The sequence below is a fragment of the Haliotis asinina genome, chromosome 6 (genome assembly GCF_037392515.1).
Source record: "Haliotis asinina isolate JCU_RB_2024 chromosome 6, JCU_Hal_asi_v2, whole genome shotgun sequence".
NCBI lineage: Eukaryota > Metazoa > Mollusca > Gastropoda > Lepetellida > Haliotidae > Haliotis > Haliotis asinina.
In genome coordinates, this window is record NC_090285.1 from 26,711,828 (window position 1) to 26,733,868 (window position 22,041).

At 40.2% G+C, this 22,041-nt stretch overlaps 1 protein-coding gene across 1 annotated transcript; it reads left to right on the forward strand.

Annotated features, from left to right (window-relative positions):
- The first annotated feature begins 4,358 nt into the window (after positions 1-4,358).
- On the forward strand, positions 4,359-5,629 carry LOC137287464 (FMRFamide peptide receptor frpr-18-like). The gene has a single exon (XM_067819774.1). The coding sequence runs from the start codon at positions 4,359-4,361 to the stop codon at positions 5,550-5,552; it is 1,194 nt and encodes a 397-aa protein (XP_067675875.1). The 3' UTR covers positions 5,553-5,629.
- The last annotated feature ends 16,412 nt before the right edge of the window (positions 5,630-22,041 follow it).

Here is a 22,041-nt window from a genome sequence, read left to right on the forward strand (position 1 = left end):
TGTTTCGTCAAGTAAATTTATGGGAAAATGTCAGCTGGGGCAATTACAGCTGTCCGTCCTCCTGTGTGGTTTTGTCATCTGTTGATGCGAACATGTTTCATTGAGTGACAATCACTTTTTTGTTTAGCCAGTTATAGACTGCCATCATTTCCTTTGAGTTTTCTTCGTGTCAGAAATCAAATGAGCAATAAAGGAGCAATTTGAATGGGTTGTTCCTAAAATAAATTGACGGGCAAATGAAACTATACCAAATTTAGAGTTACAACAATTTGAGCACGAGTTATGTGAAAATGCACTGGTTCCTGAGGAAATCAGTTTTAATGATGAAAAATGTAATGCACAAGCATCACGTGATCGAAATGGTAATGGGTATAAACATCCTGCGATCAGTATTCCAAGACCATAAACAAGAAGATTACTTCAACGGACATGAGGAGACTAACTCTAACTGGGGGTCAGGCGTGCTCATGAGGTAAGAATCTTTGGCTGCACTCTAACAACAATGACAAGGCAGCAGACAAGACTGAGGCAAACAGGTAGCACTGCTGACAGGCCAAGGAGCGTCAGAACACGAGTTACCACCGACAATGGCGACCGGTACCTGCGTTTATTGCATCTTCATAATCGTTTCATCACTGTGACGTCATCAGCAGCAGCTGATGAGTCAATCGAAGAACACTTACCAGACGACTGAGACGTTATGGTATGCGTGCTTATCGACCATTCCGTGGGATGACCTTGACCCCTCGTCATCGACGTCACAGACTAATGTGGGGCCGCACTGTGCAGCATTGGCAGACCCGGAACTGGCAACGAATTTTGTTTACTGATGAAAGCCGTTTTCAGTTATTCCGTGCAGATGGTCGGGTTTGAGTCTACCGTCATTGAGGTGAGGGAACAGGACCCTGCTGCATTCAAGAGACGATTACCCTTTTTGTGGAGCGGGTGTTAGGGTCTGGGGTGGCATATGCAGAGATTTGACGACACAGCTGGTAGTTTTCGATGCAAACTTAACAGCCCAGCGTTATATTGATCAAGTTTTACGTCCTGTTGTGCTTCCATTCTTACCGCAACATCGGCCGGCATGTCATGTTTCAGCAAGATAGCGCAAGGCCCCATACTGCCAGGATTGTACAGGACTTTCTCCAGCATAATAACATGAATGTTCTGCCATGGCCAGTGCGATCCCCAGACATCTCGCCGATTGAACGCTTGTGGGATCACCTAGACAAGACAAGTTCGTTCACGTAACCCACCACCTACAAATCGTCAAGACTTGGTAAATGCACTGACAGTGGAGTGGCAGGCCATTGGAAAAACGTTATTCGGTGATTGATTAACTCTGTTAAACGTTGTGTTCAAGCACGCATCGGTGCATATGGAGGATATACCCGTTACTGACACTGAATTGTGTCTGTTACAGACTCCTCTTAACTGATCTGATCAAGCTCCAATAAGTCTCTTAACAAACTGCTGATTTCCAAATCACACCCTCTTCATTTAAACTTCTGTACATTTCTAATGTCAACCCCAAATGCTGTAAATTTTATGAATATCCATTGACAACTGAGCGGTTGAACAATGAATAAGTAACTTTTGACATTTCTTCTTGTTATATTTTCCCAGAGACACATTTGTATTCGTATAGTTGCTTTTGCCCGTCAGCTTACTTGTGTCAAAATGAATTAAAGCATCGCCATCCATATCCGACATTGATGCCATTTTCAACTCAGCAAAAATATTGCTTTCAGCTGAACTTGAGGCTGACAACTGTAGTTAGAGTTTCTTCTGTGCCTTCACTTTGTTTGCAAAAATGTGAATGTTCCAGCAAACAAAGCGAACGCCGTCAGTTGCTGGAACAGAATTGACATTATTTATTGATTACTGGTCATGTACGTATAGTTTATGTATGTAAGACGTCTGAGCATACTATAGCTCTTACACGTATGAACATACAGACCTTACACATAAAATCTTGACACCCACAAACTGGGTAAATGAATGAGTTACGTTTTAGGCCGCCTCTAGCAATATTCAAGTAATAGCACGTCAGAGGAAGCAAGAAAAGGGCTTCACACATAGCACCCATGTGGAGAATCAACACCGGATCTTCGATGCGACGAGTGAACCCTTTGACCACTTGGCGCTACGGTCAATATATACGTGTTTTCATATGGAAATGTGTCTTGCTGGTCCTGTATGCAACGTACATCCTGGGAGATGTTTGGGGTACCGTCTGCATGATAACTAAATGAGCATTTCTTCGTGTCTGTGGTATTCCAGAGGACTGGACTTGTGCTTTGTGTCTTACATGGCCGTGTGAGATCATGGTAAGAAGGGCAACACTGGAACCGTATCATTGGAAGAAGGTCTAGACGATATGATCCAAGATAATTACAGAGTCTATAGTTACATTATCTCACACCGTCTTGCATTTAACAGTAGAGTAGTGCCATGTGCTCCCATTGATTTTCCAGAAGCATTTCCCGTATGTGATGCACTGACCATCTAACCTGAGACACAGGCCCCCTTAGGGTAAGAACCAGCTATGAGCCTGGCACTGCTCCAAGACAAAATCTATAATTACAGGATGGGGTTGATCGCAAAGGAAATGTGACTTGGTATGTTATTTGAGATTGTCAAGTATATTCATCTTGTTTAATTCTCAAGTACAATGACACTATCTGTAAGCATTAAGTCACTTCTATGTCTGAATGTTATCATGTCCGTTCATCTTGTCCAGAACAGAACAAATTCCTTTAAACTCTTCACTGTTTAACCGTTCTTATATCACATAAATTTTGAACTCATCTTTTCAACCAATTGCAAATCCTCCAATGTTCGGAATGACTAAATAGTGAGTAGCTAGTAGGGAAATGTCTGAATTGATAATGTCCCATCTTTTGGCATCAATTAAACCTAACATATTACACCAAGATGCAATTAACAATGGGCGCATACATGAGTGATCAAACTGGAGTTTACGGCCAAAATAGCCATCTATTTCATACCCAGCATGTGAAAACACACGTGGAAGATTACACATGGAATAGCGATATCTGTGGAACGATAATGTTTTTAATCTTTGTCAGCGTTGTTGTCAATGGTTCATTTATCGACGTGTACGTCTCTCAGGTTCAGGTCATGACAAGCGGAGTCGAAGCTGACATCAGTAGGCTTCTTCCACGTCGTATTGGGATGTCAGTAATGTCATCCTTGTTCTGAACAGAAACCCTAATGATGACATATTTCTTTGCTTCTCGTCAGCTAATCACTCATGGTCTTTTGGACCGCACATTTGAGACAGTTGAAAGATTATTTGTGACAATACAACTTTGCTTTTCCAATGATGACAAATTCGATGGAAGATGTGACTTTCTCACGATTGTGTGCAGCATAATGCATCATCCTTAATAATGTGTATCTGGACTCTGGTAATACAATGATCCAAGCATTAATATAGCTTACTATACTCTGAGCTCTACATCTTTACCGGTACCGAACACGAGAGAGAATTAGCGCACAGATGAGAGTGTTATCACATGACATGCAGTAAGATACAGTTAAACAAACAGAAGTAATTGTTGTTTGAAGGTTATAATAATGTGCCATGTTTTATGAAAGGGCTATATTTAAATATGCATATGAAGTTGCTACTCTGTTTTGTTGCATGAAGTGTGATAATTCACAACGGTATCCGAATGAATGGCGTCACAGGAAGGATTACAAATTTCATCTGCAAAGGTTAGAACAAAATGACCCACCTTGAATGCTAGGAGGACTGACTAAAACGCCTGCCTTTGTAACTTCGGGCACACTGAGAAAGATTTCACTCGGGTATTGATGTGGCAATGATGGGAAGCAGGTATAATAACCTATAAATATATCCGAGGCTAATCTCCACCGGAGGCTAATCAAATTATTTCTATAGCGTAAGATACATGTCATTTCTATTTTGGCTCAAGATGCTTATTATCGTGAGCCACTGAAGGTATGGTGTAAAACTAGGAAAAGGACTGCAACTCATATGGTCATTTACCTCCAGATGTTGACGATCTTTAGCCCGTTTTATATTTCAATGTTTTGTAAAGCGTAACAATTTTAAAGTTACATGCTAGTCGTAAATGTACATCTGTGAGTTTCTAGTTGCTTAAGTATCCTATGTCCTATGCGCGAACCTTATTTCGTATATTCTTGTATTAGTCACGATATAACTGCAATACCATAAATGTCACCATAAATCCTTACGTGATTTCTCCCTAAAACTGAAAGCCATTACTGATATCTTTTTACTCTATTCTCAGGAGCGGTCCATCGTTAAAGTGATATGACGATCTGTAACTTGGGCGTTCAGCAGTATGACGTTAACACCCGAGTCTGTGACCATGGAGCTGGAAATGGATATTGAGAAAATCGGTTATGTGAATGGAAACGTCTCTCAAGACATGGTCCTTGTCAACTTGACCAGTACAAACAGAAGACCCACACAGACATTCCGCAGGATGCCAGCCATGGATCCAGTGTTGGCCACGCTCTACCAGTTCCAGTTCTACGGATATCCGGTAATCTTAACCATAGGGACACTTGGGAATGTGCTTGCTTACCTGATATTCACACGAACCCGTTTAAAGAAAGTGTCGTCAGTTCAATACTTAGCAGCACTCGCCGTCACAGACACTGGGTTTTTATGGACATCTTTTCTCACTCCCTTATATGGATATTATAAGGTGCCCATTATCACCCAAGATGGATTATGCCAGTTCATGACATTTCTCAACTATGTGTTTACGTTTTTGTCTATCTGGTATCTTGTAGCCTTAGTAGTGGAAAGGTTTATAGGAGTATACTGGCCTATGCACAAAAGCACAATGTGTACACCTTTCAGAGCAAAACTTGTGATGTCTTTCATGGCTGTTGTTGCCGTGGCGTGTTATTCTTATGTTGTGTACTTTTTTGGACCCGATAAAATTTATGGCATTTTGCAATGCATGCCTTGGAAGGAACTGCGAATTCATTTTGAAAATCTGAGTAAAATTGACACTTTCGTAATTGCAATAATTCCCTATGGAGTCATCGTCATCTTGACAGCTCTTATTGTTATCAGAGGTTGTGAGTATTATCGCATCTCTGCTTCAGTGGAATTATTTTCACATCGGAATCAAAATGGAAGAACAGGATCACAAACCTCACTACATGTAACAAAGATAGTCTTCCCCGTCGTTATCCTGACTGTAATGAGTAATCTTCCTGTTATGATCCTCAGAACAGCAATGACCATCCATGGGGTGAAGAATCCTCAGATTGCTAAGTGGAATCAAGTGTTTTATGTTGTGTATATTATCAACTTTGCCGTCAAGTTCATTGTGTACATTACTTTTTCTGGAAGCTTTCGTCGCCGAACAATGGAAGTGCTTAAGAGAGGATATGATCAGTTCAAACGAGCTTGTAGGAAAGGCGTTGCACACTCAGAAACTGACGCACACCGGATAAACATGGAGCCAATGCCTTCAGAAAAAACTCAATGTGGTCGACTGAAGAAAACCGATATTTGAATATATATATTATATATATTTCAATCAGGTTTTGCACCTTTGGCACTGTATCACTGACAATAAAATTTGGACACTAGTATTCAATATCTATTGTGTATGTAAAAAAAACAAAAATACAACCGCAGAACCTTATGCTTATTTCATTTTCTACCACATAGATATATATCCTACCACATTCTTTACTGGATGCCACACACAAATATTGAATAAACCAACTGTTCTTGTTTAAGCCATTGTGGTCTACAGTATTATAAGAAATATTAAGTAATGTCTTAAATCACCCTGCTTAGCAATGCTTTAAACCACCCTGCTTAGTCCTAGTACGAAATTTGATGAGGAGATATAGATAAATACCAGTCCATGAGCAAACTGCTGTTGGGCAACGTATTATAAGGCCAATTAGTCTGTCAGTGGCGGATAAACATTGTTTCCCTTGGAACCATAGGAACAAAGAGTGAGTGAGTTCCGAAAAGTTTGCACTGGTTCTGGTCGAACTGCATATATGCCGGCTTCACCTTTCTTGTTATACACTTGTATTGGGAATGTGAACGAATGGTGATAGAAACATTGGCAGGAAACACGTTAGATTACCATAAATCCAGACGTAGTACAAGCAAGAAACGCACAGAAGCACGCTTGTTCTGTAACTGTGAATGCTGAAGCCTCCGTTGTTCTACGTTTAAGGTCATATCTACAGTAATTCAAACGGACCGCATGAAGACACTGACACACAAATAATACCAAGTAGTCAGTTCAGTATTCAAGTGGCGTGTCCACACAAACTACCTCTGCGTTGTGGAAACGTACAATATTACTGGGTGAGTCATCTCCGAGGTAGAATCACATCAGCTACAAATACAGCGACTACGCAGAATATTCCATCATACAGCTCATAACCAGATGAGGAAGGCAGAGACTCCCCCACGTCAGTCGGAGGAGTGTCTGCTGTGGTACCATCAGTGGGTGAGATGGACAGGTGGAAGACCAATCCGTCCTCTGATCAGTCACGGTTTCTCCTGTCACGTGCTAATGGATGTACACATGTGTCTGTACGTATGTCGCTGGTAACGTCATGCTCTAGACTACATGTGACAAGTCGATCGGTTTGGTGGTGGGAGTATAATAATATATAGGGGAATCCATCTTGGTGAAAGGACGGTTTTTGTGCTTGTAACATGTGAACCGAGAGTCATTATATATTTGTCCGAACATGACAACGCAAGGTCACATAGTGCACCAGAACATATTACCTTGGCTTGCCCGGTTGCCGTGTTTGTTAGAGAATCGAACATCTATGGCATGCACTGAACAAGCTTGTGCATCAGTGTCACTTTTGTATATTTTTGACTATATGTCTTTGGCTTTATTCCATGTTTGGCTGCACGTTTTATACTTTATCAAATTACGCAAGAGAGCCCAGATATTGTGTTATATATTACCATTAATGGAGTATCAGACTACGTTCTGTGGCTGCTCATTCCAAGATCTGACTGCATTACATGCGTTACACGTTTACTAAAGCAAGAATGGAGTTGATTTGTTTGTGTGTTTGTTGACTGTTGCGTATCAGACAATCCATTATGAGCATGGATCTACGCAACTGGGACGCGGCATTTGTCAACCAAGTCTGACCAATCAAACTTCACGAGTGTTATTCAGTGAACAGACCTGGTATTGGTCATCCTGGCTGCATCAAAAGGGGTTCACTGTATCACCATGTCAACATTAGTTTCAAAATCATTCATTTTTATTAGTCACACCACTCTAACAACATAATCGCTTTTATAAAGATAAATGAAACTACTACGTTGTCTCTAGATATTGCTGTACATTGGCGTCAGGAGTTTTCCAGCACGAGTAATTCTGTTAATTATGAAGCTGATATATGTATTCTTAACAGAGTGACGGACTTTGAAGCCACTGTGAACTGTATTGTAATCATATGAGGGTGCGCCCAATGTAATGTAGTCTAATATGATTACCACTCTGATGCAGATATAAGCGACAAGTCCAAAACAATCTCAGTACAGTCGGTTAGGAAATCAACGACGGAACAAGAAGATTTATAACTCAAAGTGAGAGGATTCAGCAACTCCGGAGGGACTACAAAATACTGATTACATCCATATATTCTTACTCGTGCTTTGGACAGGACAAGATTGTCTACTTGCCTGATGTTCTTGCTGCCGTCCGTGCCAAATGTGATAATAATGGTCGAAAAATAGAAAATGGGAATTGTTTCATGACTAACAATGACATTGATGATGAATAGATATGAATAAAATCGCCCTGGCAGAATAGGTAAAAGAAATCGCAGCCGACAAGCAGCAATAGCGTTTCCCACTGGGTAATGTGGAAAAACATTCATTCACCAGAATCAATGAAAATACCAATGCCACTGACATTTGCCACATAATTTTGAATGATAATATACCGCGCACAAAATCCGTTAACAGGTCAAAGGACTATGTAAGCACATGTGGTATGTTGAAAACATGGATGACTAATTGGACTGTATTGTACAAGAGTCATGTATTGATAAATAGGAAACTGGTCTGATTAACATTATAACACTGGTCCCAGCAAGACATACTTTCACGGTTATAACATGTCATCGTACCCCTTCGGCATGGATCGTAGCATACAATGTCAATCACTGTATACTCATGGGCAGACTTTTCAGGGCACTACCATATCGTAACAGTAAGTGAATGTATGTTTCAAATCCCGCACGCACACATGTGCACACACATTATCGCAGTCACCGTCACAAGTTGTGAATACGTTGAAGGATGGTGATAAAATAGGACTTCAAGGTCAACCAATTTGAGATTATGGTGGATTCCATAGGGGAAATGCACAGTTTGAGTTGATCCAACAAGTCATATTTAACAATTACGAAAACAGTATCTTTAGATTTGCTATTCAATTAATGACGCACACTGGCTTCTGTGGATATAATTATGAATGTACATATGGGAAGAGCACTATGAAGGGCATAGTGTATGGAAGGGAATTCGGGTTCAGTTTAAACAAAGTTTTACTGTTAGCGTTCAACCTGATCAACGTTTCAAAAACACTGGCAGACTTTTGTTGCTAAGGTACCTTTCCCCAAAGTCTACCGGTCTCTCCATTTACAGTTGCTTTTTCTGGCCATATTCACTGAAAGCCTTTACCACGACTCTTGACTTTTAAATCGAAAACAAATCACACAGCGAGTATTGTCACTAAGGTGACATAATCCCCCGCCGCAAATTATGAAATCTTTCTTTAAAAGAAATGAAAGTGAAGCTCGTAACTTAAGAAGGCGTTAGATGTCAGTAAAAACATGATTAGTCAACCTCTCTTGATATCTTGCTCTGTAGTTGCATGAAATATGCAAAAATAGTAATAAAGAAACTGCTTACTGAAAAACAGTCAAGGGAAGTCTTGAAAGTCTTTGAAGAAAATCCAGAGAACTGTTCTTGAGATATCTTGCTGACATTCTTAACATGCAGTTTAACATGCTGAAATGTTCAAAGTGTTGTGACCTTGAAAATTATGTGAAGGTCACCGAAATCCTTTGGGCCCTGCGCCTTCCTTGGTTGAGGCTTGGATCAGATTATGAAGAAAATGCAGTGACATGTTCTTACGATAGCTCGCTGACAAGCTTAAAATGCAGTTTAACATACTGAAATCTTCAAAGTGTCGCCATCACCTTGAAAGTTATGTTAGGGTCACCAAAATCGACTGGGTGCCGCGCCTTCTGTAGATAAGCTTGATGTTGAATATGAAAATATCCAGTGAATGGTTCTTGAGATATCTCGCTGACATGGAAAACCATTAGAGTCCCCTTTTGATACTGAAATGAAGGTCAAGGTCACCAGATATGACTGAGACATTTCTTCTATTGTGATGAACCTAGATACCAAATATAAAAAGAATTCAGTCAACGGTTCTTAAGATATTCCTATTCGTACGGACGGTCGTACGGACGGAGCCTAATACAATATCCCCGTCTCACGTACCCTCTCGGGAGGACAATAATTTTGCAAAGCTTTAACCCCCTTGAGGGTACAGTCATTAACAATCTGAGTTATTAATCTAAATTTCCAATCACAAAATAATAGGGTGGTGACACTGACGTAGAATTTCATAAAAATGGAACAACTTTGGGCTAAGACATCAGGACACGACACAATCATCATACGACCAGATTTATAATGAGTTATCATATGCAGGTACATAACCTAGGATGTGCAAGGGGCAACTCAACCCTACAGGTCTTTCAAAAGTTCAATGGATAGGTCTTATCACTCTGAATAGCTTCATACAATGCTTTTAAGATGAAACAAATATGGCGCTTCTACTAGTGGTGTCTTGTCGCTGTTATGTCTCGTTCACGTGGAATTGTCTATTTGGCAGCTATTAGACGATATCAGGTAATCAATATACCGAAAGCCTATGAAGATAGCATTTAATGCCCTTAGTATCAATATTGAAGCACTCCACCTGAGAACCCTCGAATTGGCCACAGCAACACTGCAAATCAAGATCCGTACATCAGGGCATTCCGTCTTTGACTGCACAATGTAATATATGTTATTACACTTTCTTAGTCAAGTAATAATTCTGGTACTTATTTAGCTGAATTCCATCAAGGATTTGAACTCGCACCCTCAGAGTCAGGCACCTAATCGCCAGCACACAAAGTCAGCCGCCTAACCCGCTCAGCCACCGCGATATCCACAAAAATGGAAGTCAGACAACTGGTAGTCTAGACTACGTACTTTGTCTACCCACCTGACAAGTGTAAATTGCCACGACTCTCACAGCCGAAAGCTGTGATTACACAATACCATTTTTGTTACATTGGACAAATTTCTGAATGACACTGTGTAATCATAGCTTTCAGCCATGGGAGCCGTGCCAATTTACACACCAAGTACGCAGTCGTGACTACCAGTTGTCCCACTGGGTTGGCGGGTTTGGCGGGTTTGGCGGCTGACTTTGTGTGATGGCGATTAGGTGCCTGTCCCTGAGGGTGTTGGTTGCAATCACGGATGGAACTCAGCCAAAACGTACTAGAATGTGTACTTTAGTACGACAATGTAATCCCATTTATGACATTGGGCCACTTTATAGTGGCATTGTGTAGTCATGCATAAAGAAAACTTGACCCTACGGCGTTCGTACGTTAACAGTGGGAGCACGACCACTTTGTACAACTGCTCCTTGGCCTACGTATCAACAATACAGGTAAATTGATATAGCCGCTGTGTCGCCCAGTGTAAGGATGCATGTTGCCAGCATGTGTGCTTTGAGCAATACTCAGTACATAGTATTACCCATATATAGCTCTCTGCGTCTTGATGTTTACACGTGTCCACTCGAGTAGGTGTCCGTGTGTGTCGTAATAGTGAGCGATAGACGAAATTTTGTACATGCGTTCCTATGGTTGGAGAGGACCTACACGTGGTCTTGAGTACTCTGTGCAATGATTTCTTTACTTTCGCTTTACATTTTCACACAACTGTTCTAATAAAAAAGAATTCATCTTTAACTGTTATTTTTAATTGTTATCAAATACATCCTTTCACCAAAACAATTATCAATGGTTCTACATCTTTTGTGGAAGTTGTTGGAATGTGCCTCGAGGCTTCAATCATCGACAAATAATACTTCAAAGCTGTATAGTAAAACACTTCTAACCAGCTTCAGAAGCTGTTTTGGAAGAAATATAATGGGCATATTCAGCAGGCAACAATACACTTTCTGTAGAGTTTCTTTATTTCTCAAAAATATTTTTTTTTTATTATATTATTACTGAAATTATTTGATTTGATCTGTTGAAATCATTAAGACGAGACTGAATGACATTCAATTCCTAAACACAGGGTTATTTGATAAATGTGTAGTGAAATAGTTTATACTTGCAATAAGCAACTATCGAGTGAAGATGCATCTACAATTCAGCAAAGTAGCAAGCAATAGAACTCCCACTAATCACAAACAATATCAATCCAAATATTTACAGCTTTGACATCACCAGGAGGAAGCTGTGTTCTGATAGATATCGAATAAAACTACGAGTGTTTCATGGCCCGAAGTACCGATTCCGAGCTAGTCAACAACCAATATATGCGCTCTTACAGTCCTCCGTAGGTATAAATACTGTGACAATGCCTTCAACAGGCATATTATATTAATGTCTATTGAGTGCCTTCTAAACGAGACGCTTATTGAGAAGTTAAAACTTTTCCAAACACTTCGTTAAAACGTACGTGTTGGTACGTGTCTCCCCGAATTCCTGTCTACAATGGCGGTATATTTATTACCAATGTATCCTTTTGATTACAATTTACACATCTTAATTATGACATTTAAGCGTTAAATATAATCATTCCGTCTCTATAATGACCACATTTCGTTCGTAAAGCATAGACGAACGAACGTCATGAAATCTCTTCACGACACTTTGGCATATCATGATTACCAATTTAGACTTTATCACTATCTCGACGATAAATATAGCACGACATAAATGCAGAGAGAATGAAAAAATAGATACCGCTTAAAGACTGGCACAAAATCTTTACAAAATCAATGCTTCTAGCATTTCTGATATTTCCTCTCGCAACCCAATATTTAATTAACGAGTGATCGGATATTCTTCTCTGTGAACAACAACTGAGAAACATGAGAAACTATCGGAATGTTTAGCAGCCATGATTATTGAAACACACGATCTCTTTGCCAAATGACAGGAACAATTTAATGTCATCATATGTCACCGTGTACATTCCCGTCGGATGTTCTTAGAATCATGATTGATAAGGCTGATCACAAATAAATGTTTACCCCGCCTCTAAATTACAGAACAGTATCACGATCATCAGGATTAATGTAGGAGGAACGCAACATGTTGTCCTTGTCTAGCCATTGATATATCTCGATATTGATCATTACAATACCACAGTAATGAGAACACAACTCATGCTGTACAATTAGCAAAATTCGAATGTCAAACACTACTGATGCAACAGGCAGCTGTTAACTTATATGAATACCACAATGACAATTGTGCCCACTGTTTGATCACCAACGACTCAATTGACAAACTGTAGGGTTTCTTTGTGGAACGGTTCATTGAACGTGTATTTGTACGAGGGGATGTCAATAAGTTTTGAGCCTTGAGCATTTTTCATACCCAAGTTCACAGCCTATGGTACGACATTGAACCTTGGGGTGTAGCTGATGTGATATATACGTTTTGGTATCCTACTCTCAGAAGTTATTGAATAGCTCACATTGACAGAAAGAGATCCCCCCCACGACAGTGAAAATGAATAAAATTGAGTATAGAGCAGTAATTAAGTTTTTAGTTCTTGAAGGAAACTCGGCGAAGAACATTGAAGAAAGGCTTTCAGCAGTTTATGGGAAGCCTTCCCCTTCATCTGCTACCATCAAACGATGGGTCAATGAATTTAAGCATGGTAGAGAGAGTCTTGAAGATGACCCCCGTCCAGGTCGCCCAACAACAAGCACTAGTGAGGAAAACATTGACAGAGTGCAGACTTGTGCTGTAAAATCGTCGAATCACACTCCACGAGTTCGACCACAGCCATTTCACACGGATCCATCGAGACAATTCTTCATGAACATCTCGTCATGTCTAAGGTGTGCGCAAGATCGGTGCCAAGAATGCTTACAGATGAAATGAAGCAGACAAGGGTCACCATAAGCAACTCCATGCTAACCTCCAGATCAGTGCAGAAGGTAAATGCGACAGTCTTCTGGGATAGCAAAGGCGTCATCCACATAGATTACTTACCAAAAGGAAGAGCAATGAATGGGGAATATTACGCTAACTTGTTGAGGCAAGTGCGACAGTCAATCAAGGAGAAGCACCGGGGCAAGATCAGACGTGGTATTCTTCTACAGCAAGACAATGCTCCAGTACACACCTCTCGCGTTGCAGCCGCTGCTGTCCAGGAATGCGGGTACGAAATCTTGCCGCATACCCCCCTACTCTCCAGACCTTGCACCAAGTGATTACTAACTGTTCCCAAATCTCAAGAAACACTTGCGTGGTCGTAGATTTTAGGATGATAATGAGCTCATTGCTGCTACTGAGGCTTGGTTTGAGGACCAAAATGGCGCCTACTACAGAGATGGCATCAGCGCCTGGCAGAAAAGATGGAACAAGTGTCTTGACTCACAAGGGGACTATGTTGAAACATAAATATGGTTCATACCAATATTTTGTGTTTTTCTATGCCAGGCTTAAAACTTATTGACATCCCCTCGTATATAACACGGCCTTGTAGTAGGTGTACAACACGAACGGTTGTATTTATGATAATTCTTTGTACCGTGTGAGTAACCCTCAAATATAGGTGCTGGACTTCAACACCAAGAGCTGTTCATTGCATATGACATATCAAGGTGCATCAATCATTGGTGATATCCACACAGCTGCTTGAAACAACCAGTCCATAACGTCAATTGGTCACATGGCATACAATTATTATCATGTTATATATACACCTCAGGCACTTCCTGAATTCCACTTCAGTCCAAAGAAATAGTTAGTTGACACTTCCTTTGTAGTAAATTTGCATTCTCAGTAACAATGAATCGTTTGTTTGCTAGATGTATATTTCTTGAAATGTAACTGTGATAACTGTGGTGTAGCAGGAATGTAGTGACGTAATAGGGAAAATAGTAATTGTATAACTTGGGCAAAAACCAAACAGTGCTATTAAAAGATAATGAAGACGTGATTTTTTGTGAAAGTATCTTTTTTTTCTGTCACAGCACATGCAAGCCCACGTTATCGTTAAGGCGCCAGCGATTTCTTAAATCAACTTTAGCGTCGATCTCTTTCCTCCTTCCATTCTGTGACATATAAAAATATAATTTGTTTTGGTGTCGAATGCAGCTTTATGTGCCCTGACCACATGCCATGTTCTCAAATAACGGAACTATTGAGCATATGTTTTTAAGGTCTCTAATAGGGAAATAATAGGCCTTCAGCAACCCATGCTTGCCATAAAAGACTACTATGCTTGTCGGAAGAGACGACTAATTGCGCAGACCGGTGCATGCTTATGCTCTTGATCACTAGATTGTCTGGTCCAGACTCGATAATGTACAGACCGTCGCCATATACATGGAATATTGCCGAGTGCGACGTAAAACTAGACTCACTCACTTAATTTACGCGGCTTAACACATTGTATCCATATGGAGAATCGAACCTGGGTCTTTGCTTTAACAACCAACCTGCACCACCGCCCCTATTGAATAGCGGTGATATAATGTTTTATATCAGCTGATATATTGTGCACATGTCTAAGTCTAATCAGTCATTTAAATAAACCTGATATGAGGTTGAAATAGTTGTCATAATCATGAAATGAGAATTGAAATGAGTCTTAATGACTAAATAAGGTATTCTGCTACATGTTATATGCATAACTGGTGAATGGACTCAACACAGGCTCCATTTTATTCCGCGTCATAATATTTGATCTTACCTCACACATTAATATCGTTTTCTGACTGGCTTAGCCTTCTTCAATGCACCCCACTTACAGGAGAGGTACATTGCAATGTACCCCGCTGCCAATGGCAACTCATTCGGTACTTCGTGGTAGTACTTCTTTATCCCGAATAACACTGAATAAATTATGATAAAACGTTCGAATGTAGTCCCCGTGAATATTAAGAAGGGGAATTACACAGCGGCGATTTTACACAGACAATACCTGTGAGAAAAACAACTCGATGCAATCGTTTGATTCACACAGGTTGGTTGGAGTGTACGATTCGATAACAGTGTTTCAAATAATTGAAAATTAACGTTGATGTGTTCGGTAAGATACGTACGTTATAAGATACATGGGTTGATATGCCCTCGATGTTTGCTCATGTTCCCGAAGCCCATTGGGCTTAGGGAACCTAAATAAATATCGAGGGTAAATAGCACGAGTACACATATTATATTTCCTGCAAGGGTAGTCATTCTTCGTTGCTTGATTGAGTGGGCATAAAGCCTTTTAAACTTCCATTTGTTCATGTATATTTTCGAAGCTGGGTTAAACTAATAAAATGAAAATGAGATAAGTCTGTTGATCTGACATATTTCAGTCCTGATGGAGTGGGTACAGATAAACGGTGCGTCAAAACCCAAGTTAGTTCCAGTACTTCCTGGTTTTCGCCGCACTTCCATCACGTGAACACACAGGTTCCATGGAGATCGGTTCGTTGGGACTCAGTGTCTCCAAGAACAGGCGGTGACATAACCTGGACACTCACTGCCAAGTGAAAAACATTACAATCTGAACGATAAAACTTCCCATATTTCTTCACAAGACATTTTTTTGTATCGGTTGTTAGGTTAGCTAACGATATATCTACGTGCGACAGAGGAGCGTGTAGTGCATACAACCACATAGCAAGTAGACGATGAACATAAATTCATTTTAATCAATGTTCATAGAGTCTGGCACATTGGCGGGGAGTATAGGCGCGAACGTAATAGTCATGCCAAGCATAACCACAGAGAGCTTTCACAATAAATGATTGTATCCTGACAGTGTAATATTCACTTTGTTTCTGTCCGCTCGACGGCTCTTGTTTACAGAAGACGTCGGTCTTAATCAACGATGGATTAACTTGTATTGCCAGTACAAATGCCACCGTAAATGAGAGGTGATCAGGCAGACAGTTGACCTTATGTTCCAGCACCTGCCACAGCCAGTGGTATCTGTCAGTTGTTAGCTATTTAGCATTGGTGACTGTGGGGCAGATGGGCGCAGGCCAGAAGGTGTTAGCGGTCACTATATAGGGATGGAGATTAACCTGCCTCCATCGCTTTCACGTTTGTCATATTTCAGAAGGGAATGCTTATTACTTAAATGATCTCGTTAACGTCCGCCCATCTATCTTCTGAAAGCCTGACACTGGAGCCAGAATAGAATGAGAAAAGGTTTCCTTCCATTTGGGAGGACTTAAACTATTAGTTGGTGTGCCCAATGAGTTATGGCTTAACGTTGTCTCTCACGTCCCTGTCGGTACATGTGTGTAAACAGACAAAATTGCTCATACATTCAAACTAGGTCATACAGACAACACTTGGCAGCTATTTAGCTATTGTACCGATATTTCTGGACTTCAGGATTGTTTTATCGTTTAGGCCATTCGGAATCGAAAATAAGACATAGATGTTACAGCCAGTACAGCCAAGGTTTACACTATTTGGTGTCGACCACCCCGTGACCTGTAACTCGTGACATGGAACCCATGACAGAATACCCTGAGTTCCGCGAGCCTGTACTCCCTTTCCTTGCCGCTTTACTCTCCTCTGGCAGCGCAGTTTTCATAATAACATTATCTGTTATTGTGTATGACCTGTTTTGGTCACAAAAAGGCTCCAATATTGCCATTTGACTTTAACTCTTTCCGAGCATAAGTACCGGCTTGTAATTCTGTACACATGTATATCCACATAAATAGAAAGGACATGAAAATAATATAATCATTATGATTAAATGATTCGTAACGTTGCTGGGGTTGGCTTGGGACGTCAACCAGCAAGCCTCAATGACACATGAACGCTAACAGCACACACATGTAGTCAAATGCACACAAGTCAATCTTATTAACATTTCAGATAGTGAGTTAGTGAGCGAGTTAATATTTAACGTCACATCGGCAATACTGCCTCCATATCGTGACGAGAACTATAAATGTTATACATAATAGTGAATGGTAAAACTGTGAACGAAGGACACTATAACATCTAGAGTATCACAGATAGATATTTAAAGCCAGTAATTAATTCTACAACAGCTTAGCTATAGAGGACGATACAATATAAAACATGCGCTACAGATCGCCAACAACTGAAGGTAGATCACCATACTAAGGACCATGAGGACTTACGGTACCTTTGCTACCTGCATGGACCCTAGATGGATTTACATCATCCCCTCAGCCGCTGGCGATTTTAGGAACGTTTAGCCAAAGTCTTAAAAGAACAAAAATGCTTTGTTTAAAATCGGGAAAGCAACAATTAAACTGTGAGAGTTTTGGGACTTACCTATCCTCTCAGGAGGACAACAATTTTACGATGCTTTAAATAACCCCCTTTGAGGATACAGCCACTAACAATACCTGTTGCTACTTTGTACTACCAATCGTTAAAATACATCTATCTACAGCATATAGTAATCACAATTCGGTCATAAAATCATGATGTATTTCATGTAGTTTATTGATACCTACTTGGGTGTCCCACAACAAAAATTTGTAATAGCCTGAAGGCACGAAAGAGAGTCAGAATAGATTATATACTGTTTATGTTCAGGATGTCTTTGGACATATTTAAGAGCCGTTCATATGCCGTTAGCTTCAGCTGTGAAAATAGAACTGTTGTCTGGTAATCTTGAAGATGTTGTTCTGAATCCAACAGGTGAGGTTCTGAAGGACCCAAGACAAAGTCTTAGGCCTTGGTGGTGAACAAAATCAAGAAGTTTGTTGCTTTTTGCAGGCTCCACCATATACAATGGAGCTATAATCAAGTTTAGATCGCACGAATGATCTGTCTAAGTAAAGGAGGGTAGCTTTATCCCCTCCCCACTTTGAATTTGAAACAACATTTAACAAATCTAGTGCCTTCAAGCATTTAGCTTTAAGGGATTTAATGTGTGGTAGGAAGGTTGAATGAGAATCGAAAATTAACCCAAGAACTTGGCCTCCTTTACAACTTTGATGGGAGTGCCATCAAGAAATAGTTCTGGGTCCTTATGTGGTTTATATTTTCTGCACAAATGTATACAATTAGTTTTGGATTTCGATAATTTAAAGTCGTTTTCAAGGCAGCATTTATATATTTTGTTTATTATAATCATCCACAAATAACCATCCAGTAATTGAATCGTTTAAAACTTCAGAGAAACTATTTATCTTTATACTAATAAGTGCGACAGACAAAATACTGCCTTGTCGATCACCCTGATCCTGACTGTAATGATCAGACAGGGTAGAACCCACGCGGACTTGAAAGTGTCTGTTATTTAAAAAGTTGTCTATGGATTCAGGCAAACGACCTCGCAAACCGAAATCCTGTAAATCTCTTAAAATACCGTATTTCCAGGTTGTGTCATATGCTTTTTCACGATAAAAAAAGATAGACACAGCACGTTGTTTATTAATCGTCGCGTTTTTTACAAATGATTCCAAACGCTTTTAGAAATGATTCCAAACGCACTAAGTGATCGACAGTCCTTCTGTTTTTACGGAAACCACACTGTATATCTGTTATTAGGTTATTTGTTTCCAAGTACCAGACAAGTCGATTATTTATCATGCGTTCCATGGTCTTGCAAACACAGCTAGTAAGTGAAATTGGCCTATAATTGGAAGGGTCCGTATGATCACGTCCAGGTTTAGGAAGGGGAACAACGATAGCATCACGCCACGACGAAGGAAATTGTCCAGATGTCCAAATATTATCAAAACTATGTAACAGCGTCTCTAAGCATGTATCTGGAAAGCTTCAGGAGTTGATAATGTATGTTATCAGCTCCTGAAGCAGTATCATGAGCCTGACCAAGAGCAGCGTGAAGCTCATGTAACGAAAAAGTTTCATTATAGTCTTCCTTATTATCTGAATTAAAGTTAATAGTTTTCTTTTCTTGCTGTTTTTGATATGTTTGGAACTTAGATTCATAATTTGACGAGGAAGAATGTTTTGCCAAAGTTTCACCAAGTTTATGAGCAATATCGGTTTCATTAGTTAATAACTGGTTTCCATCTTTAAGGTGGTGAATACTAGATTTGGAGCCCTTACCTTTGATTTTTTGGATCATATTCCAGACTTTAGATATTGGTGTACGTGAATTAATGTTTGATACATATCGTTGCCAAGATTGGCGTTTGCTTTGTTTAAAAGTACGCCATGCTTTAGCATTTACAATCTTAAATTTATTCAAATTATGCACCATGGGGTGTCGACGGAAATAGTGTTCTGCCTTTTTCCGCTCCTTTCTAGCTTGTTTACATTGATCATTGAACCATGGTTTGCGAATATGTGGAACTGCAGAGGACTTTGGTATACACTCATGAGCAATAACATTCATTTCATCACAAAAACGTTGAATAGCATCAGGGACATTATCAAAAAGTTCAGGTTTAAGCCTGTCAACACACAGAGTTTCATATAAACGCCAGTTAGCCTTTTTGAAGTTCCATCTTGATGATGGAGGAACATCAGATGGATTCACAGGTTTTAGTAATGTTGGGAAATGGTCACTCCCACAGAGGTCATCATGAACTGACCATTCAAATTCGTTAAGAAGGCTTGAATCACAAACTGATAAATCAAGGGCTGAATATGTTCCTGTGCCAGGATGTAGATATGTGTTCGACCCATCATTGAAAATACATAAATCATTTTCGGAACAGAACTCCTCTAGTATTCTACCTTTAGCATTTGTAGTTGTACCACCCCAGAGTGGGTTGTGGCCATTTACGTCTCCCATAATAACACAGGGTTTCGGGAGTTGGTTATACAAATTTTGTAGTTCGGTCTTCTGAAGTGTTGAAGACGGTGAGATATATAAAGAGCATAGTGTGAGTGCAACGTGTAAAGTAAGTCTCACGGCAACAGCCTGGAGACCAGTATTAAGAATAATAGGGCTCTGAATAATATTCTGGTTTATAAGGATAGAAGCTCCTCCAGTGGCCCTCTCGCCCGGGGGTGAAAAAGAATGGTAAGCATTGAAAGGGCGTAGGTCAAAAGTATCCGTCTGCTTTAAATATGTCTCCTGCAGACAGACTGCTGATGGATTAAAGTCCTGGATCAATAGCTGTAAATCATTGAAATTATTTTTTAGCCCTCTGCAGTTCCACTGTATGCTATTATAAGAAGAAACTATCTTTTGGGGGGATTTATTGGGGATCTACCCCGCACCTTTTTGGAGGGCGACAGGCTAGGTGCCCTAGAATGGACGTTTTCAGATACGTCCATGTCCTCCAGAGATCCATATCTGTTGTGTAGCTGTATTTTATTTTCCGACCCTTTCGGGGCTCTTCCACTTTGTTTTTTTTGAGGCCTCATGCTTCAGTTTACTTTTGCTTGATACTGCTGACTGAGTATCACATGACGATTTAGATTGTGAACGCGACTGAGAGGATCGCTTAAGATCAGATGAAGACTCTGACTGCTTTTGTGAATGACTAGGAAGTGACTCCGTAGTTTGAGACGATGTGGTAGGATATAACATCTGGGGAGATTCACATTTGACCCAAGTCAAATTTGTTTGACAGCTTGTGGATAAAGTAGATAGTTAATGGGGCTGGATTCAGTTGATGTTTTCATTACAGAAGCATAACTGTCTGGAAGCTCAGATCTCTTGACAAGTTTTTTGGCATCCGAGAAACTGATGTTTTGTGTAAATTTAATCTTGTTAATTTCCATGTGTTCTTTCCAAATCGGGTATTCTTTTGAAAACGATGAATGGTTTCCTGAACAGTTGGTGCACTTTTTAAAGGTACTTGTACAATCTTCCGTTGTGTGTGACTTCTCACCACAGTGAGCACACACAACGGACAATGTACAAGTATTTACGCCATGGCCGTACTTCTGGCATTTAAAACATCTGAGTGGATTGGGAATGTACATGTCAACCTTGATGTTGCAGTAACCAGCCTTCAATGATGTTGGAGCTGTCGGAGAGGAAAAGGAGAAGAAGTAGGTATTGGTGGGAACACTTTCATTGTTTTTACGGGTCGAAAAGCGTTTGACATAGAGCACACCTTGATCTTTCATCTCATATGCAATGTCAATTTCTGACATTTCAGCAAATAGTCGATCGCGGTCCCTGATGATGCCTTTGCTTGTATTTAAGGTCTTATGAGCAGAGACCGTAACTGGAACGCCAACGAATGATTCGGTACTCATAAGGTTGGCTGATTGCTGTCTTTTAGAGCATTCAACCAGCAGCGCACCTGAACGTAACTTTCGTATGTTTTTTACTTCTCTAGCAATACCCTGAATGCCCTTGGATATTGCAAATGGATTCAGCTTGAAAGGTGTCTTGTCAATAGTTTCTATCACTAGAAAACGTGGCCAAACATCAATTGATTTGGACGGTCGGATGTCATCATCAATGGGATCAGTTTCAAGAGGACGTTTGGTTTTCTTAGTTGGGGTTTCGTAAGCCATGTTTAATATTTATATTTTCATCACCCGAGCTCCCCACCCACCACGGAGTATCACAAGGACAATGCTAAAAACAAGTGGGTCTCCAACTTGCAGCACCAAGGATACTCGGATGATATACTCCAGCAGAAGAGTTATAAATAACACATCCACCAGATTGGCCCATGAGCCACCGCCTTCTGGGTATAAGACTCTAGGCAAAGTTCCAAATATCATAATGAAGATCTTTAACATTTTATATAAACAAATGTGCCAAGTCCAAAAGTAACTCTGTTC

Excerpts from the sequence above, each read along its gene's own strand:
- LOC137287464 (XM_067819774.1), top strand. The coding sequence starts at position 4,359 with ATGACGTTAACACCCGAGTCTGTGACCATGGAGCTGGAAATGGATATT.